Genomic DNA, 24,886 nt, shown 5'->3' with positions numbered 1-24,886 from the left:
AACCTATTAAAGGCATCTCGCATTGAAGTCCGTGCCAAATTTCGCTCGTCTGTAAATTTTAGCCAATCTTCGGGATTTCGCGTTCTTCTGAACTTCGCATGCTTTATCCGTTGCCTCTGCAACAGCGTTCGGACCTGTTTTGTGTACCATGGGGGATCAGTTCCATCTCTTACCAGTTTATGAGGTATGAGTCTCTCAATTGATATTGCTACTATATCTCTGAATTTGAGCCACATCTCGTCTACATTTGCATAGTCAGTTCGGAAGGAATGGAGATTGTCTCTTAGGAAGGCTTCTAGTGACACTTTATCTGCTTTTTTTAAATAAAATTATTTTGCGTTTGTTTCTGGTGGATTTGGAAGAAACGGTATTGAGCCTAGCTACAACGACCTTGTGATCACTAATCCCTGTATCAGTCATGATGCTCTCTATTAGCTCTGGATTGTTTGTGGGTAAGAGGTCAAGTGTGTTTTCGCAACCATTTACAATTCGCGTGGGTTCGTGGACTAACTGCTCGAAATAATTTTCGGAGAAAGCATTTAGGACAATCTCGGAATATGATTTCTGCCTACCACCGGTTTTGAACAAGTATTTTTGCCAACATATCGAGGGAAGGTTGAAGTCCCCACCAACTATAACCGTATGAGTCTGGTATTTATTTGTTACGAGACTCAAATTTTCTCTGAAGTGTTCAGCAACTATATCATCGGAGTCTGGGGGTCGGTAGAAGGAGCCAATTATTAACTTAGTTCGGCTGTTAAGTATAACCTCCACCCATACCAATTCGCACGGAGTATCTACTTCGACTTCACTACAAGATAAACCACTACTGACAGACACAAACACTCCACCACCAATTCTGCCTAATCTATCTTTCCTAAACACCGTCTGAGACTTTGTAAAAATTTCTGCAGATCTTATTTCAGGCTTTAGCCTTTAACCTAAGGACATCACACACATCCATGCCCGAAGCAGGATTCGAACCTGCAACCGTAACGTTCGCGCGGCTCCAGACTATAGCGCCTAGAACCGCTCGGCCACTGCGGCCGGCGTGAAGGAACAACTACAGCTGCAGGAAGTCCAGGTAGATTTCATGAGCTGACAGATACGCACCATCCAGTATCGCGGAAGGTGGTTGTAAAAAATTGCATGAAGTTAGCGGGAGCTATCATTCGTGAGTGTCGAAGTGCGACCAACAGTCGAGTTAGCACAGTGACTGTGCGTAGGGAGTTGACAAGAATATACAACTGTCGAGCTGGTACTCATACGCCACACCTTTGTACTGGTGGCAGCACTATATTAGGTTTTATGGCGTCTATCTTAAAGGCAGGAAAATTATACTGGGAAAAACTGTAGTGAAACACATATTACAGAAAAAGCGGGAGACAATATACTGAAATCTGCTCTGGTTCTTTAACTAAAATAATTTTTCTTTTAAATAACGACGCACAGCCTTGCTACTGTTGCATGGTGTGAAGCGCCTTAAACTGTTAAAGGTAAAACGTTACACCATCTGTCGAAAAGCTAAACATCTCAGAGTAACCTTGATAAATTTAAACATGAGAAAATATTATTATTCGTGGGTGTCGCGTTGGTGTCTCTTCGTAAAGAAATGTAAATTATATGCTATTTTTAGCTCAAAAATATTGTCTTTGAAATCGTAATCAATAGCCGTGAAGTGTTCTATTTGAATCACTGAGCTGGTAGTCTACAAATTATGATAAATACTGCAAATGAATTAAAGTTACTAATACTGTATATTCATATAAGGCATGTCAAAGACAAATTATTTACACACTCTCAGGCGTTTATGCCTCAAAGAAACTGTGAAAATATTTAAAGAAATGTTACGGCCGGTAATGGCGTCCAACAACAACTTTTATTGGCGCGCTCTTACTGCGCTACAGCTGTCACTGAAAATTAGGAAAGCTACTACTTCCTGCATGGGGAATGACTACTTAAATGAAACAATAATAACTATTTGAATAACATACTTTAACATTAATTAATTTTTTAGAGACTTACAATGTTCAACGGCCGACAGTTGCGTTCATTCCAGAACAGGATAAACCTAATAGTGAATTTTTAGTCCTTGCGCAATGATTGACAGATAAGATCTTTTCATTTTAATTACACAGAACAAAGAGTTTCTTTATCATTATACAATTTCTATGCCGATCTATCAGCATTATTCTTAAATTAATCTTGGATCCTTTTTTCTTAAAATACGACTCTATCAAAGTGTTTGCGCATAGTCAAAAATATTTCAGCAAACAAAAATGTTCACTTTATTTAGTGTCATCACCAGGTATCGGTACACGTCAGTCCTAGCGACACCTGAGGTGGCGGAAAGAGCAACGCCACTGGACAGTTGATGCCAAGAAACGAGCGACTTAGGGTGATGTACCGCAATATTCTATGCGGTAATCAGATGAAAGGGTTTGGGTTTGGCGAATGGATGGAGACCCTTACCTGCCATTAGGTGTAGTTCCATCAGCGAATTATGGAGCGAATGGTGTTGCGGAATGGGAGTGTTTACGTGGTTGGAGTATGGTCACCTTTTTGTACTTAAGAAAATGTTTAATGAGAAAGGATATGAACACATTCTTCAGTTTTATGTACTGCGAACAGTAGAGTAACAGTTCGGAGACGATTATTTGTATTAGCACGACAGTGCACCCCCTGTTGCAGTGTTTATGGGCAATATGTTGTTGTGGTCTTCAGTCCAGACACTGGTTTGTGCAGCTCTCCATGCTACTCCATACTGTGCAAGCTTCTTCATCTCCCAGTACCTACTGCAACCTACAGCCTTCTGAATCTGTTTAGTGTATTCATCTCTTGGTCCCCTCTACGATTTTTACCCTCCACGCTGCCCTCCAATACTAAATTGGTGATCCCTTGATGCCTCAGAATATGTCCTACCAACCGATCTCTTCTTGCAGTCAAGTTGTGCTACAAATTTCTCTTCTCCCCAATTCTGTTCAATACCTCCTCATTAGTTATGTGATCTACCCATATAATCTTCAGCATTCTTCTGTGACACCACATTTCGAAAGTTTATATTCTCTTCTTGTCTAAACTATTTATCGTCCACGTTTCACATCCATACATGGCTACACTCCCTATAAATACTTTCAGAAACGACTTCCTGACTCTTAAGTCTATACCCAAAATAAAAAATTTATCTTCTTCAGAAACGCTTTCCTTGCCACTGCCAGTCTACATTTTATATCCTACTTCGACCATAATCAGTTATTTTGCTCCCCAAATAGCAAAACTCCTTTACTACTTTAAGTGTCGCATCTCCTAATCTAATTCCCTCAGCATCACCCGACTTAATTCGACTACATTCCATTATCCTCGTTTTGCTTTTGTTGATGTTCATCTTATATGCTACTTTCAAGACATTGTCCATTCCGTTCAACTGCTCTTCCAAGTCCTTTGCTGTCTCTGACAGAATTACAATGTCGTCGTCGAACTTCAAAGTTTTTATTTCTTCTCCATGGATTTTAATTCCTATTTGAATTTTCTTTTGTTTCCTTTACTGCTTGCTCAATATGCAGACTGAATAAAATAGGGGATAGGCTACAAACCTGTCTCACTCCCTTCCGAACCGCTGCTTCCCTTTCATGCCCCTCGACTCTTGTAACTGCCATCTGGTTTCTGTACAAATTGTAAATAGCTTTTGCTCCCTGTATTTTACCCCTGCCACCTTCAGAATACTATTCCTGTAATGGACTGGATAGCCCATACTACCAACCTCACCCTAGTGGAATATCTTTGGGATGAATGAGAATGTGGAGATCGCTGTAGACCCCAGTAACGCAAAACCCTGATTTAAATCCCAAACCTTCTACAGTGTCCAGTGGAGGAAGAGCATTTGCTACAAACTGTCCGTCGGGTGAAGACGTCGCGCGCGTTGTGTGAAGTCAACGTGCTAATCAAGATGGGCTGGCCGTGGTGGCCGAGCGCTTCTAGGCGCTTCAGTCTGGAACCGCGCGACCGCTACGGCCGCAGGTTCGAATCCTGCCTCGGGCTTGGATGTGCGTGATGTTCGTAGGTTGCTTAATTTTAAGTAGTTCTAAGTTCTAGGGGACTGACGACCTCAGCTGTTAAGTCCCATAGTGTTCAGAGCCATTTGAACCATTTATTCAAGATGGGCACACTACTTACTACGATAAGAGTCATTCTATCCCATTTGTCGCTGTTCTTTTCACACTTCTGACATTGGACTCTATATTCATCCATTGCAGTTGTAATATCTCATCAGAGGAACCGTATACGCAATGGACCGGAGCGTATTTCATGAATTCAGGAAACGCAGATCAACGACTCAGAGTAACGTGGAGCAAGGAAAGCGGGAGTGTCGCTACGAATATAGAAAGTAGCGTGGTGGTATTGTTTGATCAGCGTAGAGTCTTCGTAAGCAGGCGGAAAATCTGAAGTGGGATGAAAGCAGAGGCGAGGGGAACATGTGCCGACAGGGACTGAGGAAGCTTACAGTGTGGGAAAACTTTTAATGTCAGTGGAAAGAAGGACCTCTACCATCTGTCTATAGCGGCTCTGGTTTGTCGTTAAGATGGTAATGGCGAGGGTTTACCATTTATGATAAATCAAAGATCGATGATGAGTACTAAAAATAACGTAAGAATTTGGGTGAATTCTTTGAAACAGCTCAGAAGAAGTCGTTGTGGGATTCAATCCAGACAGTGAGAGAATCGCTGGGGGGCGAAGTCGGTGCAGATGGAATACCTTGCATAGTATAAAGTGAAACTTCACTTGTGCCTTACTGTTTGGGTAGATGCTTTCGGTGTCAGAGCAAAACTGTAGGGTCGTTGTGGGGGTGCTGCCTTATGACTGACTGGTTGCAGGTTCTTAGTGTCGTAAGCCAATAACAGACTATGGGATGACGGCAGTAGAATGTACATTTATAAATACGTTTTTAAGGTGGGTCTGTTAGGTTGTTGTGGTAGAATAACTAAATTTAGTTGAAGTGTCAATAAAAATATATCTCATATGCAATTGGTGCTCGTAAGTATTTGAAAAGCATCGTATTGTAACCGATGAGTGCTATTCACAAATAATTCTTTATTTACAACTGGATTTTGTCTTCAGATATTTTGAAGTTATTTACAATAGTGTTCATGACAATATTAATACTATGGCGTCAAGTAACACAAAATCCATCCTGCTGTAATCGAGTTCCAGCTTCTCATGTGGAGGAGCTTTATATACACGTGCCTCTACACATTGCATGACTGGCTGAAATGGAACTGCATTCACCAATGGCAGCAGTTCCTGTCAGGTCTGAAATAAGCTTCCAGTCGCCAGTATGTAGAGTACCTCTACACGAGACAGTGTTAGTCGTTTAGAAGAATACACGAAGAATAACAGCACACTTAAGATGGATTTTATGTTATTTGACACCAAAGTATTTGTATTCCCATGTAAGTCGTTATTTAGCTCAAGATGATGATGACGATATGAATATACCTGAAGTTGATTACCGTAATCGGTTGCAAATGACGTACTTATCAGCAGCCTTTGGTGGATGAAATACATTTTTGATCAAAAAATGAAGAGAACTTGCGAAGATCTTACGATTAAACTGAATCTTATTAGTATACAACTGTCTGCGTTCTCTGTGCAGTGTACTTACTGTGAAACCTGATTTTCTTCCGGCGTATATATAACGTTCAAATAACTTACAGGAATGGAGCCAGGTGACGTCTTGGACAACCACCCATACTTCTACAGCTCCACACCTTGTAATTTGCAGGGTAAACATTGTTGTTCATGTTCACGGTTTTGCGTTTAACTATTATTCATCATCATTTATTGCACGACAAGAGAAAAACTCCGTGCTAACGGAACTTAACGGGAGTCAGCCTTGCTTGGCGCTCGAACGTTCAATGCGCACAAACTTCGGTGAGAAATAGAATTCACAACTTTTCGAAATTTAAATGACAGCCAGATAACTGAGCTAGTCATTGGGTACAACACCTTTACGTTGTTCCAAAGTGAAGGAGCATTTATACCACCGAATACTCGTTCACTATGTGACACACCGAGCTAGGAAGCAGACACGTTTTAGTGGCACACATGAGGAAGGTATGTGGCCGCTGAGAAGCGGCTCAGAAAAGTTGCATTAACTGATGATGGCCTTTATGCAGGCCTGCATCTAGTGCAATGGTACTTCCTAGGCGTATAATCGTAGATGTCAGATAAATTATCTTATTGTGATGACAAGCCGGTACTGTTAGTCGACCACTTGGATCGGTATAGTGAACTACCCATTATACGAAAGCAATTGATCTATTATTTATTTTATTTTGTGTGTTTGGAGGAATAGACATTCCTAACGATCCACAGCTGTATTAAATATTAAGAAACTTATTCAAAGACTGCGAATTCATTTGACGTTAGCTGTACTGGTTATAGATATACAATCTCTTTTCATATGTCACCAATAGATCGAATATCTATACCTAGTATAACTGACATCAAATGAATTCGTTTCGTAATGATCTATTGGTGTAGCTTCAATTCAAGCATTGTTCCCGTTCATTGATAGACAATACAAAGTCTGATGGCGATCTGACAGTGTTACCGTAGGCTAACGATTCGCTTTTGGCGGTTATCTTTGTGTCGAACCATTGCGCAAAACAGAGGCAAAAGGAGATGCAGGTAATCTGAGTTGTACCACGTCAGGAGACACTCCTTGGAGCCAGCAATAACTCTGGTATAAGTATATTAGCAGATCAAAAGTCGCAAAATACGTTGCATCCGTGGGTGCAAATGTAGAAAATTTCTACAATCTAGTTAGTTGAAGCCATGGAGTGCAAATTTAAACTTTAATTTGGTAACGTATGACGCAACAAAATTTCAAAACACAGCAAACTCCACACCTACTGATAGTGCGCATCCTGTATGTGCATACTTAAATGTTGAAATTACTATTTCATTCAAATCACTGAGCTACTTACCTACAGGCTTGTAACGCCGAAAGTTAGTCCGGGGGCCAGTTTCTGAGAAGGGGAGGCCACGGAGTTCGGATCACGGATTTACTTCCAACTTAGTACACCCGTGGAAGTCTATAAATGCAACATAATGTGTGTAACTAGTAAGGCCTACTACTCAGACTATTTCGAGAAAATCGCAAGAGAAATTTTAGGCGGTTAATACGTAGCAATACGCTGCATATATATATATATATATATATATATATATATATATATATATATATATATATATATATATATATATATTGTAGTCGAATTAAATCGGGTGATGCTGCGAGAATTAGATTAGGAAATGAGACGCTTAAAGAAGTAAAGGAGTTTTGCTATTTGGGGAGCAAAATAACTGATGATGGTCGAAGTAGAGAGGATATAAAATGTAGACTGGCAATGACAAGAAAGCGTTTCTGAAGAAGTGAAATTTGTTAACATCGAGTATAGATTTAAGTGTCAGGAAGTCGTTTCTGAAAGTATTTGTATGGAGTGAAGCCATGTATGGAAACGAAACGTGGACGATAAATAGTTTAGACGAGAAGAGAATAGAAGCTTTCGAAATGTGGTGCTATAGAAGAATTCTGAAGATTAGATGGGTAGATCACATAACTAATGATGAAGTATTGAGTAGAATTGGGGAGAAGAGGAGTATGTGACACAACTTGACAAAAAGAAGGGACCAGTTAGTAGGACATGTTCTGAGGCATCAAGGGATCACAACTTTAGCATTGGAGGGCAGCTTGGAGGGTAAAAATCGTAGAGGGAGACCAAGAGATGAATACACTAAACGGATTCAGAAGGAAGTAGGTTGCAGTAGGTACTGGAAGATGAAGAAGCTTGCACAGGATAGAGTAGCATGGAGAGTTGCATCAAACCAGTCTCTGGACTGAAGACCATTGGCTTTTTATCTATTGCAGTTATTATAACGAATATTATAATTGTAACTATCGATGAGTAAACCATAAAACGCATGAAGTTTTTTTAAAATGTGTGCCTATCACGATTTACGAATAAAGTCCACTTCTTGAAGAAGACTATCACAGTACACGAACGTATGTCTTAACAGACGTTTTGCAACTGCATTATGCATTGAATCACCACGGCACTCGTCATCCATAGTAGTCGAAGTATCAGTACATATCTCCATTTTTGCAGTAAAAGTGTAAATTTGAATTTAAATAAATCATACGTACTATATTTGCCTCTAAAGTACATGCTATGATTGTTTGCACATTACCCTTTTATTCTGGTATATTGTAACTCATTGTATTACTGAATAGAATTATCGTCGAGCTTTCACCTGGGCTTTCCAAGTCTGTCCCTATTAATTGAAATTTGTATCTGCTGGTCGAAGGGTCCAGGTACATAACAGTTCCGAGTACCTTAAGTGATTGCAGGTATAACGGATTTAGCAGATCACGACAGGCATATGTTTTCATAAAAACTTTGTAAGTTTGGTCGTTTACTTACCGATAACTGTAAATTTAAAACGTATTGTTATAATTAAAATTAGTGAAAAGCGTAATACCATTGGAAATTAAATAAAAGTTAATGTAAATACGCGTGCTCTCCCATTATATAACCTTTCAAATGTCATACATATCAAATAACATGACCAGCGTTGAAAAAAATTACAATTAACAGAATGAGCTCGTCTCAATCCAGAGATCTAGCGATTACGGAGTTTGAAAACTAACCACCTTACCGTTGTAATCTCGTGGTTAAAGCCGCAACCCACTGGTACGTATTCGACGCGTAAAACTTTCCTTGCGAATTTCTCGAAATAGCCTAGGTAGTACGCCTCACTACTAGCAAAATATGTTCTCGTAATGGACTACTGATAGTGTACGAAGTTTGAAGTAAATCCACGGTTTGAACGTCTTCGCCTCCCCTTGCGAGATGACGGATCACGGCGAAGCTACCTGCGCAGCACGGAGTAGGGTGTGTGCTGGTGGTGGGGGAGCTAAGGGGCCGCAGCAACCACCTGCTACGGTCGGCCATTATCTCACCTCGAGGGCCGCAAACAGAATTAACCAAACAGAAGCGGGAGAGCTAAAGGCTGTCCGGCCAAATTGATTGGCCGCAGTTGAATCGAATTGACTTGGATTGATCTCGGAATAACATTGGAATCCTTTCAAGGAGGACGAGGCGGCCGCCGGCGCCGTTCTCATGGAAGATTCATGTCGCGCCGGCGGAGAGCAGCGCGTGGCGATAAAGGCGCGAGGGACAAGCCGCGAGCGCGCCCGAATTATTCCATCAGACTTAGTGGCCGCCGCCTTAACATAGGGCGTTTGTCAGCGTCCGCGCTGAGTTACGGCCCGCGCCACTCGCCTGATGACAGCAGGTGGGGCCCAGAGCTGTTGCCGGCCACTGCTGTCCTATGCCCGGCGCGGCGTCGCGCTGTCCTGGACTACCACGGGCTTTGAGCGCCCTCTGGGTGCTTGATGAACAACCCTCGAGGTTTTCAAGCCGCCCAGGGACCTTCAGAAAACGGTACGCAGGAGTGTCACATAAATACAAAAGCCGGCGCCACACGGGACGAGTTAGCTATCGTTGACGTGGCAGTCTATTAGTTTTGTGACTTCGCTTCCTCCTGTTTCACTGTGAGACCCATTTCAAAAAATGGTTCAAATGGCTCTGAGCACTATGGGACTCAACTGCTGTGGTCATAAGTCCCCTAGAACTTAGAACTACTTAAACCTAACTAAGGACATCACACACATCCATTCCCGAGGCAGGATTCGAACCTGCGACCGTAGCGGTCGTGCGGTTCCAGACTGTAGCGCCTTTAACCGCTCGGCCACTCCAGCCGGCAGACCCATTTCGTCACATGAAACATAAAGTAAGTAAAGTAGAACCAATAGAAGGCAAGAGCGCTCCCTATGTGACAAGCAAAAAGTAAGACTCTATTTGTCGTGTTCACGAATCGTTATTAGTACGATTTGTTGCAATAAAACGACGGGGAACGTCATATTCGTGGTTAAAGAATGTTCATGTTTAGTTACTTTCACGTTATATTTTCTGTATTATGACAAAAAGCCGTTTTAAGGCAACGATTTATTGAATATCCATGAAAACGCGTCGTTTTTGTTAGGACTTCTTATAACTAAATATCAGTTAATAACATTTTGTCGATTAAGGTCTATTAAAGACCGTAACATAAAATACGAGGTGATTAATAACAGAGTTTCAACACAGCTTAATTGGTTGGGGTGCCACGTTACAGGAGTGGAGGTAGATCAGCAGAGGGTTTGTGTCCTGCTGTAAACAGTTTCTTTTCACCTTCATGTTTTCTAATAGGTTGTGGGAGTTTCTCATGAAATTAATAAAATTAATTTCTGTAATACCTGATGCTATATACATACACTGTCGGGAGTAAGTTTGTTCGATATGGTGAAACTTTATAAGCTAATGTCCTTGCTGAGTGAACATGTATCTTTCATTTTTGTCTTATTACACGTTCACGGATACTGAACTTTTTATTTGTGTGTGCCTCAGACAGCATATGGTCAAGACGGAAACAGAGCTAAGGTATAATTCTACGTGCGACCATTTTCGTGGACAAACGGTATGATTTGTGAGCCAAATAAAGTCTCAGCTGCCGCTGGAGAACGCCGAGAGAGTAAAATCACGCTAACCATCCCGTGCCGTGTGCCGGTGGCGCTATCTCATACGACGCTGCATAACTTGTCCGCATGGATGTCTACGTTAGTTGACTCGTGCCGTGTGCCGATGGCTTAACTTCGGGTGTACTATAAGGAAGCGTTATTTCTTTTCGACATCCGAACGGTCGCGAAATGGAAACCACAGTGAAAATAAAAAAATGTTTTATTTGCTACATTTGGCTACACCTTGCAGCTACATCTCTTCATAACCGCCGCTCCGACTTAGACATTTGTCGTAGCGTGGTACCAGCTTTCAAACGCTCTTCATAGAAGGCAGACACCTGTGATTTCCACAGCATAAGCTTGTCTGCAGTTCGTTGTCTGTACCAGAATGCTGTCCTCATAGCCAGCGGTTCACTGGAACGAAGAAGGACTCAAGACCAGGTTGAATGGTGGGAGATCAAAAACGTCCCTTGGAAGTGCTCTAGAGGCGTGTTGGTTGCCTTTGCAGTGTGCCGACGAGAATTTTCATGAAGAAGGAAACACTTGACAGTTACGTTATGTGGGCCGCATGAAATCAGGCAGAAACCCTCAGCACGACTTCTTAATTGGCGGGAGACACTATTTTGTAGGCATTTTTTCGTGGTCACTATGCGCTTAGAATTGAGAAGTGCGACGTAAAGTGATGGAAAGGCACTCTAGATACTATATTTAACACAAAGCTTTACCGGTTTTTGACTGCGGTTTTAATTTCGCGACCATTGACTGGACGTTGAAAAAAATAACACATGTAGGACCGTTATCTGTCACAGTACTGCACGACAAAAAAAAAGTGAGGCACCCGAATACGTGGACGGATGTCAAAGTAATGAGTTATGGTCGAAATTAGGTAACCGTCCGATTTTATATTACACCCTACTAAAGATCATGTTTTATTTCATAAAGTATTTAGAGGTTGCGGATTCTACCAGAAACAAACTTTAAATAACTTCGTTCACATACATATCACCGGGGGATGGCTGAAGCTGCAATTCTCTGTGACTGTGAAAGTGCATTAGTGTCATTCGCTTTTAGCGTTGTTACCATGCCTGATAGGGTATAAGTTATAAAGGCCATAAACAGCGTCAAATTCTGAGTGATCACTGTCAATTACACGGGGTACAGTATGGTTGTGTAAGACAGAGTTAACAGTACCTTACAGAATTTGGACTGTGGGTCTACATTTAGCCAGCAGGTCGAGTGTGCTATATCCAGATTTTTGGGGCATTCCGATGTAACGGTGGCCCGATGTTAGATTGCATTAGAACGTCACGCTCGTCATCTAGGAACAGGTCGACCAGGGCTGACCTCCACAAGGGAGGATCGCTGTATTTTGAGCCAAGTACGGACTCGGTAGTGAGAAGGGAAGAAGATAATGACTCCTAGGATTATTTACAGGAAAGACACTGTTCAAGAATCACAAGAGGAGGACGTGTACTTCTGCAAGACGTGGAGATGCGGAAAGAAGCCAGCTGGGTTGCATCGTGGAGGACAGAAATTCCAAAATCAGATACAGGCGTAACCAGGAGCAGATATAGAGGCATTCACAATTTGGTTATGATGAAGAACACACCGACGAGGATAACACGGCAAGTGTCATAACCCGATTTGCCAGAAACTTCGCTCATTGGAAGAGGGGCTAAAATAAACGAACGCGTCTCTCGACTTATGCGTTTCTGAGAAAACGACCGTCAAAGTTCCCACGTAGCTTAGATGGCTTTTAACGAGCAATAAGCTTAGTCCAACTGGTGGCACAATGGCTGAAGTTGCGGTATTTCACTTCCGTGTCCCGTTTCCGAAACCCGGTTACCGTTTTTCTTTATTTCGTTTTCATTTATCTACATGCCCGTAAAAGACTACTACATAAATGCTTCTTATCAATAAAGGGAAAATTGTAAAATTACCACTGGGTTTCACTGCAGATGTTGCACATTTATTATACAGGGTGAGTCACCTAACGTTACCGCTGGATATATTTCGTAAACCACATCAAATACTGACGAACCGATTCCACAGACCGAACGTGAGGAGAGGGTCTAGTGTAATTGGTTAATACAAACCATAAAAAAATGCACGGAAGTATGTTTTTTAACACAAACCTACGTTTTTTAAATGGAACCACGCTAGTTTTGTTAGCACATCTGAACATATTAACAAATACGTAATCAGTGCCGTTTGTTGCATTGTAAAATGTTAATTACATCCGGAGATATTGTAACCTAAAGTTGACGCTTGAAACCTTCGACGTTCAGTTGCGTGTTGTAACAAACATGGGCCACGGTCGGCGAGCAGCATCTGCAGGGACATGTTTACGATGACGACCGTGTTTACGAGTGTGGCTGTAGTGCACTCTTGTGGTTTGGTCTAGCTGTCGCAGTGTCCGCATGTAGCGCTTGCTGCTATTGTTATTCGGCATTCGTCTCAGCACGCAGACCAACTGTAGTACACCGTGTTAACAGACGTCTGTGATAGTGTAGTGTTGTAGGAACTGTGACCATGGTGTATTCGAACTCTGAAAAGGAAGAGATGATACTCATCTATGGCGAGTGTCGACGAAATGCAGCTGAAGCCTGCAGGGTGTATGCAGAACGGTACCCGGACAGAGAGCATCCAACGTGCTGCACATTGCAAAACATCTACCGCCAACTGTATGCAACAGGTATGGTCGTAGCACGCAAACGGGTCCGTAGCAGGCCCGTCACAGGAGAAGCGGGTGCAGTTGGTGTGTTAGCTGCTGTTGCCATGAACCCACACATGAGTACACGGGACATTGCGAGAGCCGGTGGACTAAGTCAAAGTAGTGTCATGCGCATACTGCATCGTCACCGCTTTCACCAGTTTCATGTGTCGCTACATCAGCAATTACATGGTAATGGCTCAGAGCCATTTTGACTTTAATCATCGAGTGCAATTCTGTCAATAGGCATTAACAGAGATTGCGTTGCCGTTCTACCTGTTTACCGATGAGGCGGGTTTCACAAACCACGAAGCGGTGAATCTACGGAACATACATTACTGGTCCGTGGACAATCCTCGCTGGCTCAGACAGGTAGAGTGACAGCGACCGTGGACTGTAAATGTATGGTGCGGAATCATTGGCGACCACCTCATTGGTCCTCACTTCATTGCAGGAGCCCAAACAGCTGCAACATACATCGCGTTTCTACAGAATGATCTGCCAACGTTGCTCGAAAATGTCCCACTGGAAACGCGTCGACGTATGTGGTACACATTCCGCAATTAACACTAGGCTGACCCTTGACAGGATGTTCGACGGGCGTTTCATAGGACGTGGAGGACGCATAAATTTGCCAGCCCGTTCTCCTGATCTTACACCTCTGGACTTCTTTCTGTGGGGTATGTTAAAGGAGAATGTGTACCGTGATGTGCCTACAACCCCAGAGAATATGAAACAACATATTGTGGCAGCCTGCGGCGACATTACACCAGATGTACTGCGGCGTGTACGACATTCATTACGCCAGAGATTGCAATTGTGTGCAGCAAATGATGGCCACCACATTGAACATCTATTGGCCTGACATGTCGGGACACACTCTATTCCACTCCGTAATTGAAAACGGAAACCACGTGTGTACGTGTACCTCACCCCTCATGGTAATGTACATGTGCGTCAGTGAAAAAGACCAATAAAAAGGTGTTAGCATGTGGAGGTAATGTGCTGTTCCAGTTTCTTCTGTACCTAAGGTCCATCACCGTTCCCTTTGGATCCCTACGTATTTCGGTGCTCTCCGATACACACGATCTAACAGCGGAGGAGTGGTACTCAAGCGTCAACTTTAGGTTACAATATCTCCGGATGTAATCAACATTTTACAATGCAACAAACGGCACTGATTACGTATTTGTTTATATGTTCAGATGTGCTAACAAAACTAACGGGGTTCCATTTAAAAAAAACGTAGGTTTGTGTTAAAAAACATACTTCCGTGCATTTTTTTATGGTTTGTATTAACCAATTACACTAGCCCCTCTCCTCACGTTCGGTCTGTGGAATCGATTCGTCAGTATTTGATGTGGTTTACGAAATATATCCAGCGGTAATGTTAGGTGACTCACCCTGTATAACACATGCCTCATGGTATTTTCAGGGACTGCAATATTTTTAAATTCGGATGTCCCTTTGTATCATTCTTATATCAGTCCTTAATTCTTATATTTTATTCTTCAGAAAGATTTGGTGTATCCCCTTGGATGACATCGATCGTTGAAACATTCGAAACAGAGAAATTCAGAACAATACGAGCAGCGCAGGAAGGCAGGTTTGTCACAGCGACATTTCTTCGTATGAATCTCACACGGCAAACAAACGTCGTTAACGCAGTAAAAGATTTCACACGTTGGCAATAATTTCGCAGCAAACCACACATAATAGATCACTTCTCCGAAAACTGGCGCTTGCAGTTGATTATGAATCAAGATATATCACACGAATTTCACCAAAATCAATTTCAAATAATTTTCCATTCATTTATAGTCTTTTTCCTTTTGAATGCATTCATCATACAATTATTAGACAAATAAGGACAATGTTATTCCAATATACACTGTAAAACATGCTTTTAGTAATATTCCATGGACTCGGGAAGATAAATGAAAAATGGTAATAAAAAATGGTAATAAAAAATGAAAATAACAAATAGGTTTCGAACACGGAGTTCAGAAGTGTGAACCCGTGATGCTAGCCACTGCACCATCGTATCCGCTGAACTAATGCCTACACAAAATGCACACTCACTATCTCGTAAACTTTGACCGCAGCTTTCTCAGAAATGGTCGAGTATCTACGGATAAGCGGAGACACTTGTCCGCTTATTTTGGCTCCTCTTCCATTGAGCGAAGTTTTTGGGAAGTCGGGTTACTGCACTTTCCGCGATCTCCTCGTGAGCTTAGGAGAATAGTCCAGGAGAACCATTGTGTAAAGCAGTGAAATAATGTAGCATTGACAAAAGATGATGTAGGTTTGAAACTTTCGAGCAGCAGATACTGCACTAGCGAGTGTCACAGTAAATAGATAAGTTGAAGAGTAATTGACATCCTGAAAATGCACAGCCACGGAAGTTGGACAGGCAAATATATGTGAAATGAAGATAAATGCGAGAAAATCTTGAGCAACACAAGAAAACCATCTATCGACAAAAGAAAGAGGCTTCAATGAACCACCTTAAAGCTGTCTCTCTACAGTTCCACTCTCGAACGACAAGCGAGAAAAACGTGCACTTAATTTTTTCTGTGCGAGCCCTAATTTCTCTTATTTTATAAAAAAATGGTTCAAATGGTTCTGAGCACTATGGGACTAAACATCTGAGGTCATCAGTCCCCTAGAACTTAGAACTACTTAAACCTAACTAACCTAAGGACATCATACACATCCATGCCCGAGGCAGGATTCGAACCTGCGACCGTAGCAGTCGCACGGTTCAGTACTGAAGCACCTAGAACCGTTCGGCCACCGCGGCCGACTCTTATTTTATCGTGATGATCATTTCTCCCTATGTAGGTGGGTGCCAACAGAATGTTTTCGCAATCGGAGGAGAAAACTGGTGATTGAAATTTCATGAGAAGATCCCGTCGTAACGAAAAACGCCTTTGTTTTAATTCACGTATCATGCCTGTGATTCTATCTCCCCTGTTTCGCGATAATTCAAAACGAGCTGCCCTTCTTTGTACGAGGGTAGTTTTTAAGTAAGGGCCGTTTTTATTTTTTTAAAAAGATACATATACTTTTGTAAAAAAAAACTTTTATTTTCTGATTCTACACACTTTTACCTATTTTTCTACATGGTTGCCTTGTTTATTTAAGCACTTGTCATACCGTACAACTAAGTTTTTAATTCCCTCTTCAAAGAATTCGGCCGCCTGCTCCGACAGCCAAGAGTTCACGGCCGCTTTCACTTCATCGTCGTCATTGAAGCGCTGCCCGCCGAGATGGTGTTTCAGGTACTGGAAAAGGTGAAAATCGCTAGGAGCAAGGTCGGGCTTGTATGGCGCATGGTCCAAAACTTCCCAGCCAAAAGAATCAATCAAATCCCGAGTCTTTTGAGAGGTGTGAGGCCTAGCGTTATCGTGCAGGAGCAAAACTCCTTTTGTCAGCATTCCGCGCCTTTTGTTTTGAATTGCTCTGCGGAGCTTCTTTAGAGTTGCACAGTAGGCATCTGAGTTGATTGTCTTTCCTCGTGGCATTAAGTCCACTAGCAAAACACCGCGCCGGTCCCAGAACACAGTTGCCATAATCTTGCGCTTTGACAGCGTCTGTTTGGCTTTGACCTTGACGGGTGAGTTTGTGTCGCCATTCCATCGATTGTCGCTTGCTTTCGGGAGTGATATGGGATACCCATGTTTCATCTCCAGTGACAATTTGACTCAACATGTCATCCCCTTCTTTCTCGTAACGAATCAAAAAGTCCAATGAAGTGGCAAATCTCTTCCCTTTGTGGTCCTCTGTGAGGAGTCTGGGTACCCACCGAGAACAGTTTCTTAAAGTTTAGGTTTTCAGACACAATTTTTTACAAAACCGATCTTGAAAGTTGTGGAAATTCCAAAGAAAGAGTGGAAATTGTGAATCTTCTGTCCTCACGAATCTTTGTTTCGACTGCAGCCACCAAATCATCAGTGATCACAGAGGGCCGGCCTGAGCGTTCTTCGTCATGCACGTTTTGACGGCCATTTTTAAACTCTCTAACCCATTGACGCACTTTACCTTCACTCATTGCATTCAAACCATAAACTTCTGTTAACTGACGATGAATTTCTGCAGCTGATAGGCTTCTCGCGGTCAAAAAACGTATCACTGACCGTATCTCACACGCGGCGGGCGATTCAATAATCGTAAACATTATAAAGTAGCACAGCGATGCGTACACGTCAGCTACAGAGCTGCAACTTGCATCAGTGTGAACGGGAAGGATGCCGGCAAGTGACACGGTGGCTTGTTGCGGCGTCCGCGCGAACTACGGGACTATACGCGCGAACGGCCCTTACTTAAAAAACAACACTCGTACTTTTTCGATGTCATCCGTCAGTCCCACCTGATGCGGATCCCACACCGCACAGCAATACTGCAGAATAGGGCGGACAAGCGCGTGGTGTATGCAGTCTCTGTAGTAGACCTGTTGCACCTTCCAAGTATTCTCATAATGAATCGCAATCTTTGGTTTTCTCTACCCACAGTATTATCAATGTGATCGTTCGAATTTAGATTATTTGTAATTGTAATCCCTAAGTATTTAGTTGAATTTACAGCCTTCAAATTTGTGTGACTTTTCACGTAATCGAAATTTAGCCGATTTCTTTTAGTACTCATGTGAATAACTTCACACTTTTCTTTATTCAGGGCCAATTACCACTTTTCGCGTCATACAGATATCTTATCTAAATCATTTTGCAAGCTGTTTTGATCATCTGATGACTTTGCAAGACGGTAAATGACAGCATCATCTGCAAACAATGTAAGACGGCTACTCAGATTGTCTCCTATGTCGTTAATATAGATCAGAAACAATAGAGAGCCTATAACAATTCCTTGGGGAACGCCGGGTGTTACTTCTGTTTTATGTTTCGATACACGCAAAAAAAGGGCCACAGCTCAGAAGTGAGGTGTAAGGTGGGTTAATGATGTCACATTGGCGCCAGATTTTATCACAATTCTACCCAGCGCTATCGCAGGAGTGTCCCACGATGGGAAGGTCGTCACAACGCCTCTTACCCACATTTTACCCCATTCTTTGACGCCTGTGCGATGGAGGTCAGAGCCACGACACATGGCATTCAAATTACGTGGTTTCCTTTTGGGTAGCAGAGGAAAACGTTTGAAACACACTGCCACTCAGAGTCGACACTTCAGCCTTGAGTAGGCGGCACAAAGGGCTTCAATCAAACTACTCCCCCCAATGGAACGTTGATTTCCACACATTTAGCAGTCGAAATCAACAGTCTGCAGTGCGACGAGCAACAGGACGACTTTCTTGCTGACACCCCAAATTATTCAACCCCACTCTTAAGGACATCGTGGGGCGGCAGCCCCATTGAACGTGCTCTGGTGTATAGGATGGAACCACTAGCGACCGTTCAAAAGCGTTCGACGAAATCTAAATGTGATCCGAAGCAACAAAGGACGTTATATGCTTCATCAGCCATCCTATTTCGCGCCCACCTGTGGCGTGATCATGGAGGGGTGCGCCACTGACCTATGCATGAATAAAACGGCAAAAAGTCCCTCTAAGACCCCAGTTTGGCAACATCCGCCTTGCGAACCACGCACTTTTGTTGAGCACGTTACAAATGTACCTGTCACAGACACCCATTCAGCTGACTGGTGCTCTGCTGCCTGCTCTAGAAGCTGAGGTGAGGCAAGCTCTTCGATACTCCTTGTATGGGATTGCCTGAGAGCAGGATTTAGGCACCATTGAGCAAAATTTCGAAATTATGCGTTACAAAGGGAGACAATTAAATGGATTCGAGAAGCGATTTTTTTTTTCACAGTGTATTGACTCACGACCTTCACCAATTTTCTTACGATATGCGCTACACCTAAGCTCTATTGAAATATTTGCTCTCGTCATTAACAAGTGCATAGTGGTCCAACTTCCCTGTAAAGAATGTTCAAAGTATAGTAGGGAGACCTCACACGGGAGGTGACTGAGTACTCATGTAGGTGGTAGTTCTGAGTGCTCACACAGTTGATGTTGGGGAGTACTCTTGTAGGTGGTGGCTGGAAGTGCTCACGTAGATGGTGATGGGGAGTACTCATGTAGCTGATGATGTACAGTACTTGTGTAGCTAGTGATGGGAAGTACTCGCGTGCATGCTGTTGGGTAGTATTTGTATGAGTAGTGGTGGGAAGTACTTATGGACAAAGCTGGTGTTCTGGAGTAGTCACATATTTTATGAAAGATTTGATATGTAGCTGTCTAGAGGTGATGTGCCATAGTGTATACTACTGGACATTAAAATTGCTACACCAAGAAGAAATGCAGATGATAAACGGGTATTCATTGGACAAATATATCATACTAGAACTGACATGTGATTACATTTTCACGCAATTTGGGTGCATAGATCCTGAGAAATCATTACCCAGAACAACCACCTCTGGCCGTAACATCGGCCTTGATACGGCTGGGCATTGAGTCAAACAGATCTTGGATGGCGTGTACAGGTACAGCTGCCCATGCAGCTTCAACACGATACCACAGTTCATCAAGAGTAGTGACTGGCGTATTGTGACGAGCCAGTTGCTCGGCCACCATTGACCAGACGTTTTCAGTTGGTGAGAGATCTGGAGAATGGGCTGGCGAGGGCAGCAGTAGAACATTTTCTGTATCCAGAAAGACCCGTACAGGACCTGCAACATGCGGTCGTGCATTATCCTGCTGAAATGTAGAGTTTCGCAGCGATCGAATGAAGGGTAGAGCCACGGATCGTAAGACATCTGAAATGTAATGTCCACTGTTCAAAGTCCCGTCAATGCGAACAAGAGGTGACCGTGACGTGTAACCAATGGCACCCCATACCATCACGCCGGGTATTACGCCAGTATGGCGATGAGGAATACACGCTTCCAATGTGCGTTCACCACGATGTCGCCAAACATGAATTCGACCATCATGATGCTGTAAACAGAACCTGTATTCATCCGAAAAAATGACGTTTTGCCATTCGTGCACCCAGGTTCGCTTTTGAGTACACCATCGCAGGTGCTCCTGTCTGTGATTCAGCATCAAGGGTAACCGCAGCCATGGTCTCCGAGTTGATAGTAAATGCTGCTGCAAACGTCGTCGAACTGTTCGTGCACATGGTTGTTGTCCTGCAAACGTCCCCATCTGTTGACTCAGGGATCGAGAGGTAGCAGAACGATCCGTTACAGCCATGCGGACAAAATGCCTGTCATCTCGACTGCTAGTGATACGAGGCCGTTGGGATCCAGCACGGCGTTCCGTATTACACTCCTGAACCCACCGATTCCATATTCTGCTAACAGTCATTGGACCTCGACCAACCGCGAGTAGCAATGTCGCGATACGATAAACCGCAGTCGCGATAGGCTACAATCCGACCTTTATCAAAGTCGGAAATGTGATGGCACGCATTTCTCCTCCTTACACGAGGCATCACAACAACGTTTCACCAGGCAACGCGCGTCAACTGCTGTTTGTGTATGAGAAATCGGTTGGAAACTTTCCTCATGTCAGCACGTTGTAGGTGTCGCCACCGGTGCCAACCTTGTGTGAATGCTCTGGAAAGCTAATCATGTGCATGTCACAGCATCTTCTTCCTGTCGCTTAAATTTCGCGCCTGTAGCACCTCATCTTCGCGGTGTAGCAATTTTAATGGCCAGTAGTATATTAAGTTCTCTTTGCAGAATTATAACGAACCAGTTTTAGTTGACAGATTATACAGGGTGTTTCAAAAATACAGTCACAATCTTTGAGGATACGTTCCTTACTCCAAACTAATAAAAAAAATATATCTACTAAAAATGGGTTCTAAAAGGTCTGCCTTAAGAGCTAAGAGCACTTGTCATCTTCGATAAAGCGAAACATGTCTCTTTTACAGTATGGATTTTGGGGAGGAGGTAGAATGGACCAAAAAAAATTCAGTCAAAAATTGACTAAAACAATGCATACCGTAAGAGTCATCAGCACTTGTTCAATAGAAGGGATATGTTTCACTGTAGCAAAGACTAATTTATGTCACAAATCCACAGTAGCTCTATTCAGTGTATCTGGCTTGGCGATAATTCGGCATATGTCCAGTCACTGTAGTTTATCAGTATATTTTGTGCAACTGATTTTAATTTAATAGTGTTAGGAGTGAGTCAGGATTGCGTTGCAAGGGCCTAGCTATTCTGCAATTGGATGTCACTGTGAGCCAGTGAACACGCAGCTCCTTTCTAATTGAACACTGTTTCCTCATTATAGATTTTATTTATGGATTATATGAATCGACTTTCCAGATGAACATATTAATGTTTAGTTTCTCGGTGTTTATATGTAGCACCTATCACTGACCATAGCGTTGATTTTATAGCGTACGGCTTCTGACTGTGATAGCTTTGAGGGCCTTCAGATTGGGTTACTGACTTTCAGTTCGTACACTGATTTTAGAACTTTGACTGAAAGTATGTGGAAGACTTTAATGTAAATTTCTTGAGCAGAATTGCAGAATATTGATAAAAGGAAAAAGAACTAAGTATGTAGTTCTCTTACATCTTAGAAGAATTTCACAGAAAACTAATCATTTACTCAAAAAAGGTAATGTCACTATCTTTTTCCAGACCGACACTGAATACGTTTGAAATTGTAACATAGTACTGAGAAGTACACCACACATGATCAATCGGATATTCATAAGCTGTACTGGCAAACATTGAGACCATTTCTAAGTTGGTTAGAAGGGCAGAAAGCTAAGAAGCATATTCAAGGAGCACTGTTACCAAAGTAACTCATTACCTTTAGGAACCCAATTAAAATTTCACAAGCAGACACTTAACTTTATGAGTGAACAATTGTAAATACTACATAAAGGTAATAAAGAATTACTCATAAATTTACTTGAAGAATAAGCAGTATTCTTCAGTGTGCAAAAACACCCAGAATAGAATGTTGAATAAACAAGCAGATTTAAAAAACAAGAAATGTCTGAAATACTTCACTGAAATGTTTAGTGCCTTGTATATGACACCCTACGTTTTATTCCATCACTGACATATCCATTTTAAAATATGAGTTTGTTTTCTAGTACCGCATTATGTTATATTATCCTTTAACTATCATTGATTATACACCACATGCCATAACATAAATTACTACAGTTACTGCATGCTAATGTATATTATTATACTTTGTAAATTATTACACTATAAACTTTGAGATGTTACCACAGTTTTCTCTTTTTTCATCATACATTTATACAACCTGCTAATACTTCTATGTTTCTATGTTCAGAGTCAGTTTTTGGAGACATGTTTCAGTAACTTTTAAGGCTAAATACATGAAGTAGCTCTTGCTATATCTTTTCTTTGGTTTGTTCTTCATAACGCGCATCTATGGTTATTTACTCTTTGATTTGTTTAAAATTGGCTGATGATCAGTTACAGCTGTACTTTTGCATCTGATACAGCACCTCTTTAGATGAGACACCTGTTTATTTTTTTGTGTCTAACACTTTTGATGGGGTTATAGCCATAACAGTCCCATACAGATATGATGTGGCAAATACAAATAAAAATATTAGACATTTTGGAAGTATTGTGTTATATCAGCTCTTCCATAACTAATTGTACGGTATGCAGTTGTCATTCTTTCATATTTTTTGCTCTAGACAGATACTGTAATGACAGTTATTAAATGAAGAATGTATCGAGAGCTGCACATCATGAATTTTGTAGAATACTTAACAACTATTTGCAAGTGCCTTAAAAATGGTACTCACGTGACTGGTTGTGGGAAGCACTCGCGTAGTTGGTGGTGGGGAGTACTCACATACTAAAATGTAGACTTCCACGGCCGGAAATATCATGTCCATTATAATTATCCGGGCTGTTATGCCGTGGTAGGTTGATGAATTTTGTCTCAATTCCCAACGTTTCGTCTCCGACTGCAGGAGACATCTTCAAGGGGGTCCGTAGGTCGATGGAAGGTCCAACACACCCACTGGCTCGCTACTGACTGCCGCTAAATTCCGTTTCCGCGCGCTCCGCCGCCGCGGTGTGACGCCACGTGTTTTGACAACGTCAGTGCAATTGGCCGCTGTCCGTCGCCGTCGATCGCCGTTGCCATCACCCAGTAGTGGACGGATGGTACACATCTTCTTTAACACCGGCATCCATATACCGTTTAATTTGACGCCCTCCTCCTTTCGGTTGAAATTATTTGGGTGTTTAGCGATTTCGATTGCCTCCCTGTAGAGCCTTTCGTAGTATCCGCTTGTGGCCGCTAGTACTTGCGTCTCCTCGAAACAAATATTGTGGTTCCCTGGCTGGAAAGCATGCTCCGCAACAGCTGATCGTTCCGTTTCTCCTCTTCTAAAAGAAATGGAACGATCAGCTGTTGCGGAGCATGCTTTCCAGCCAGGGACCCACAATATTCGTTTCGAGGAGACGCAAGTACTAGCGGCCACAAGCGGATACTACGAAAGGCTCTACAGGGAGGCAATCGAAATCGCTAAACACCCAAATAATTTCAACCGAAAGGAGGAGGGCGTCAAATTAAACGGTATATGGATGCCGGTGTTAAAGAAGATGTGTACCACCCGTCCACTACTGGGTGATGGCAACGGCGATCGACGGCGACGGACAGCGGCCAATTGCACTGACGTTGTCAAAACACGTGACGTCACACCGCGGCGGCGGAGCGCGCGGACACGGAATTTAGCGGCAGTCAGTAGCGAGCCAGTGGGTGTGTTGGACCTTCCATCGACCTACGGACCCCTTGAAGATGTCTCCCGCAGTCGGAGACGAAACGTTGGGAATTGAGACAACATTCATCAACCGACCACGGCATAACAGCCCGGATAATTATAATGGACATGAGTACTCACATAGTTGGTAGTGGGCAGCTCTCACGTGGATAGTGGTGAGGTGTACGCGGAGTATTCACGTAGGTGATGGTGGTGGTCGGTACTCACGTAGGTGGTGGTGGTGGTGGCCAGTACTCACGTAGGTGGTGCTTGTGAGCATGGGTCTGCAGGCGGTGAGTACTCACGTAGGTGGTGGTGGGGAGTGCGCAGATGTAGACGGCAAGCAGCAGCACGGCGACGAAGGCCTCGCGGTGCCGGCCGAGCACGCGCGGGTACTCGTCGCACAGCGCCGTGATCATCGCCTCCAGGCCGCCGAATGTACTGTCCAGCCCTGCATACACCACGTGCCCTCACTCAACAATTTCACGACGAAATTTTTAGGTGTAATTCACGGTTACAGAGAACGCAGTTAATTTCAGACCTACATCTACATGGATACTCTGTAAATCACATTTAAGTGCCTGGCAGAGGGTTCTCTATTATTCCAATCTCGAACAGAGCGTGGAAAGAATGAACACCTATATCTTTCCGCACGAGCTCTGATTTCCATTATTTTATCGTGGTGATCCTTCCTCCCTATGTAGGTCGGTGTCAACAAAATATTTTCGCATTCAGAGGAGGAAGTTGGTGATTGGAATTTCGTGAGAAGATTCCGTCGCAACGAAAAACGCCTTTCTTGTAATGATTTCC

At 42.8% G+C, this 24,886-nt stretch overlaps 1 protein-coding gene across 1 annotated transcript in view; it reads right to left on the bottom strand.

Annotated features, from left to right (window-relative positions):
• Positions 1 to 24,886, bottom strand: part of LOC126113047 (sodium-dependent serotonin transporter-like) — a 519,069-nt gene that overhangs the window by 94,674 nt on the left and 399,509 nt on the right. Inside the window, exon 9 of the mRNA XM_049915015.1 lies at positions 24,382 to 24,527. Within this exon, the coding sequence (XP_049770972.1) occupies positions 24,382 to 24,527 (146 nt within the window). The remainder of the gene's footprint in view (positions 1 to 24,381; positions 24,528 to 24,886) is intronic.

The sequence above is a fragment of the Schistocerca cancellata genome, chromosome 1 (genome assembly GCF_023864275.1).
Source record: "Schistocerca cancellata isolate TAMUIC-IGC-003103 chromosome 1, iqSchCanc2.1, whole genome shotgun sequence".
Classification (NCBI taxonomy): Eukaryota; Metazoa; Arthropoda; class Insecta; order Orthoptera; family Acrididae; genus Schistocerca; species Schistocerca cancellata.
The sequence above is the reverse complement of the archived record's forward strand: the minus strand, read 5'-3'. Positions and strand labels throughout refer to the sequence as shown.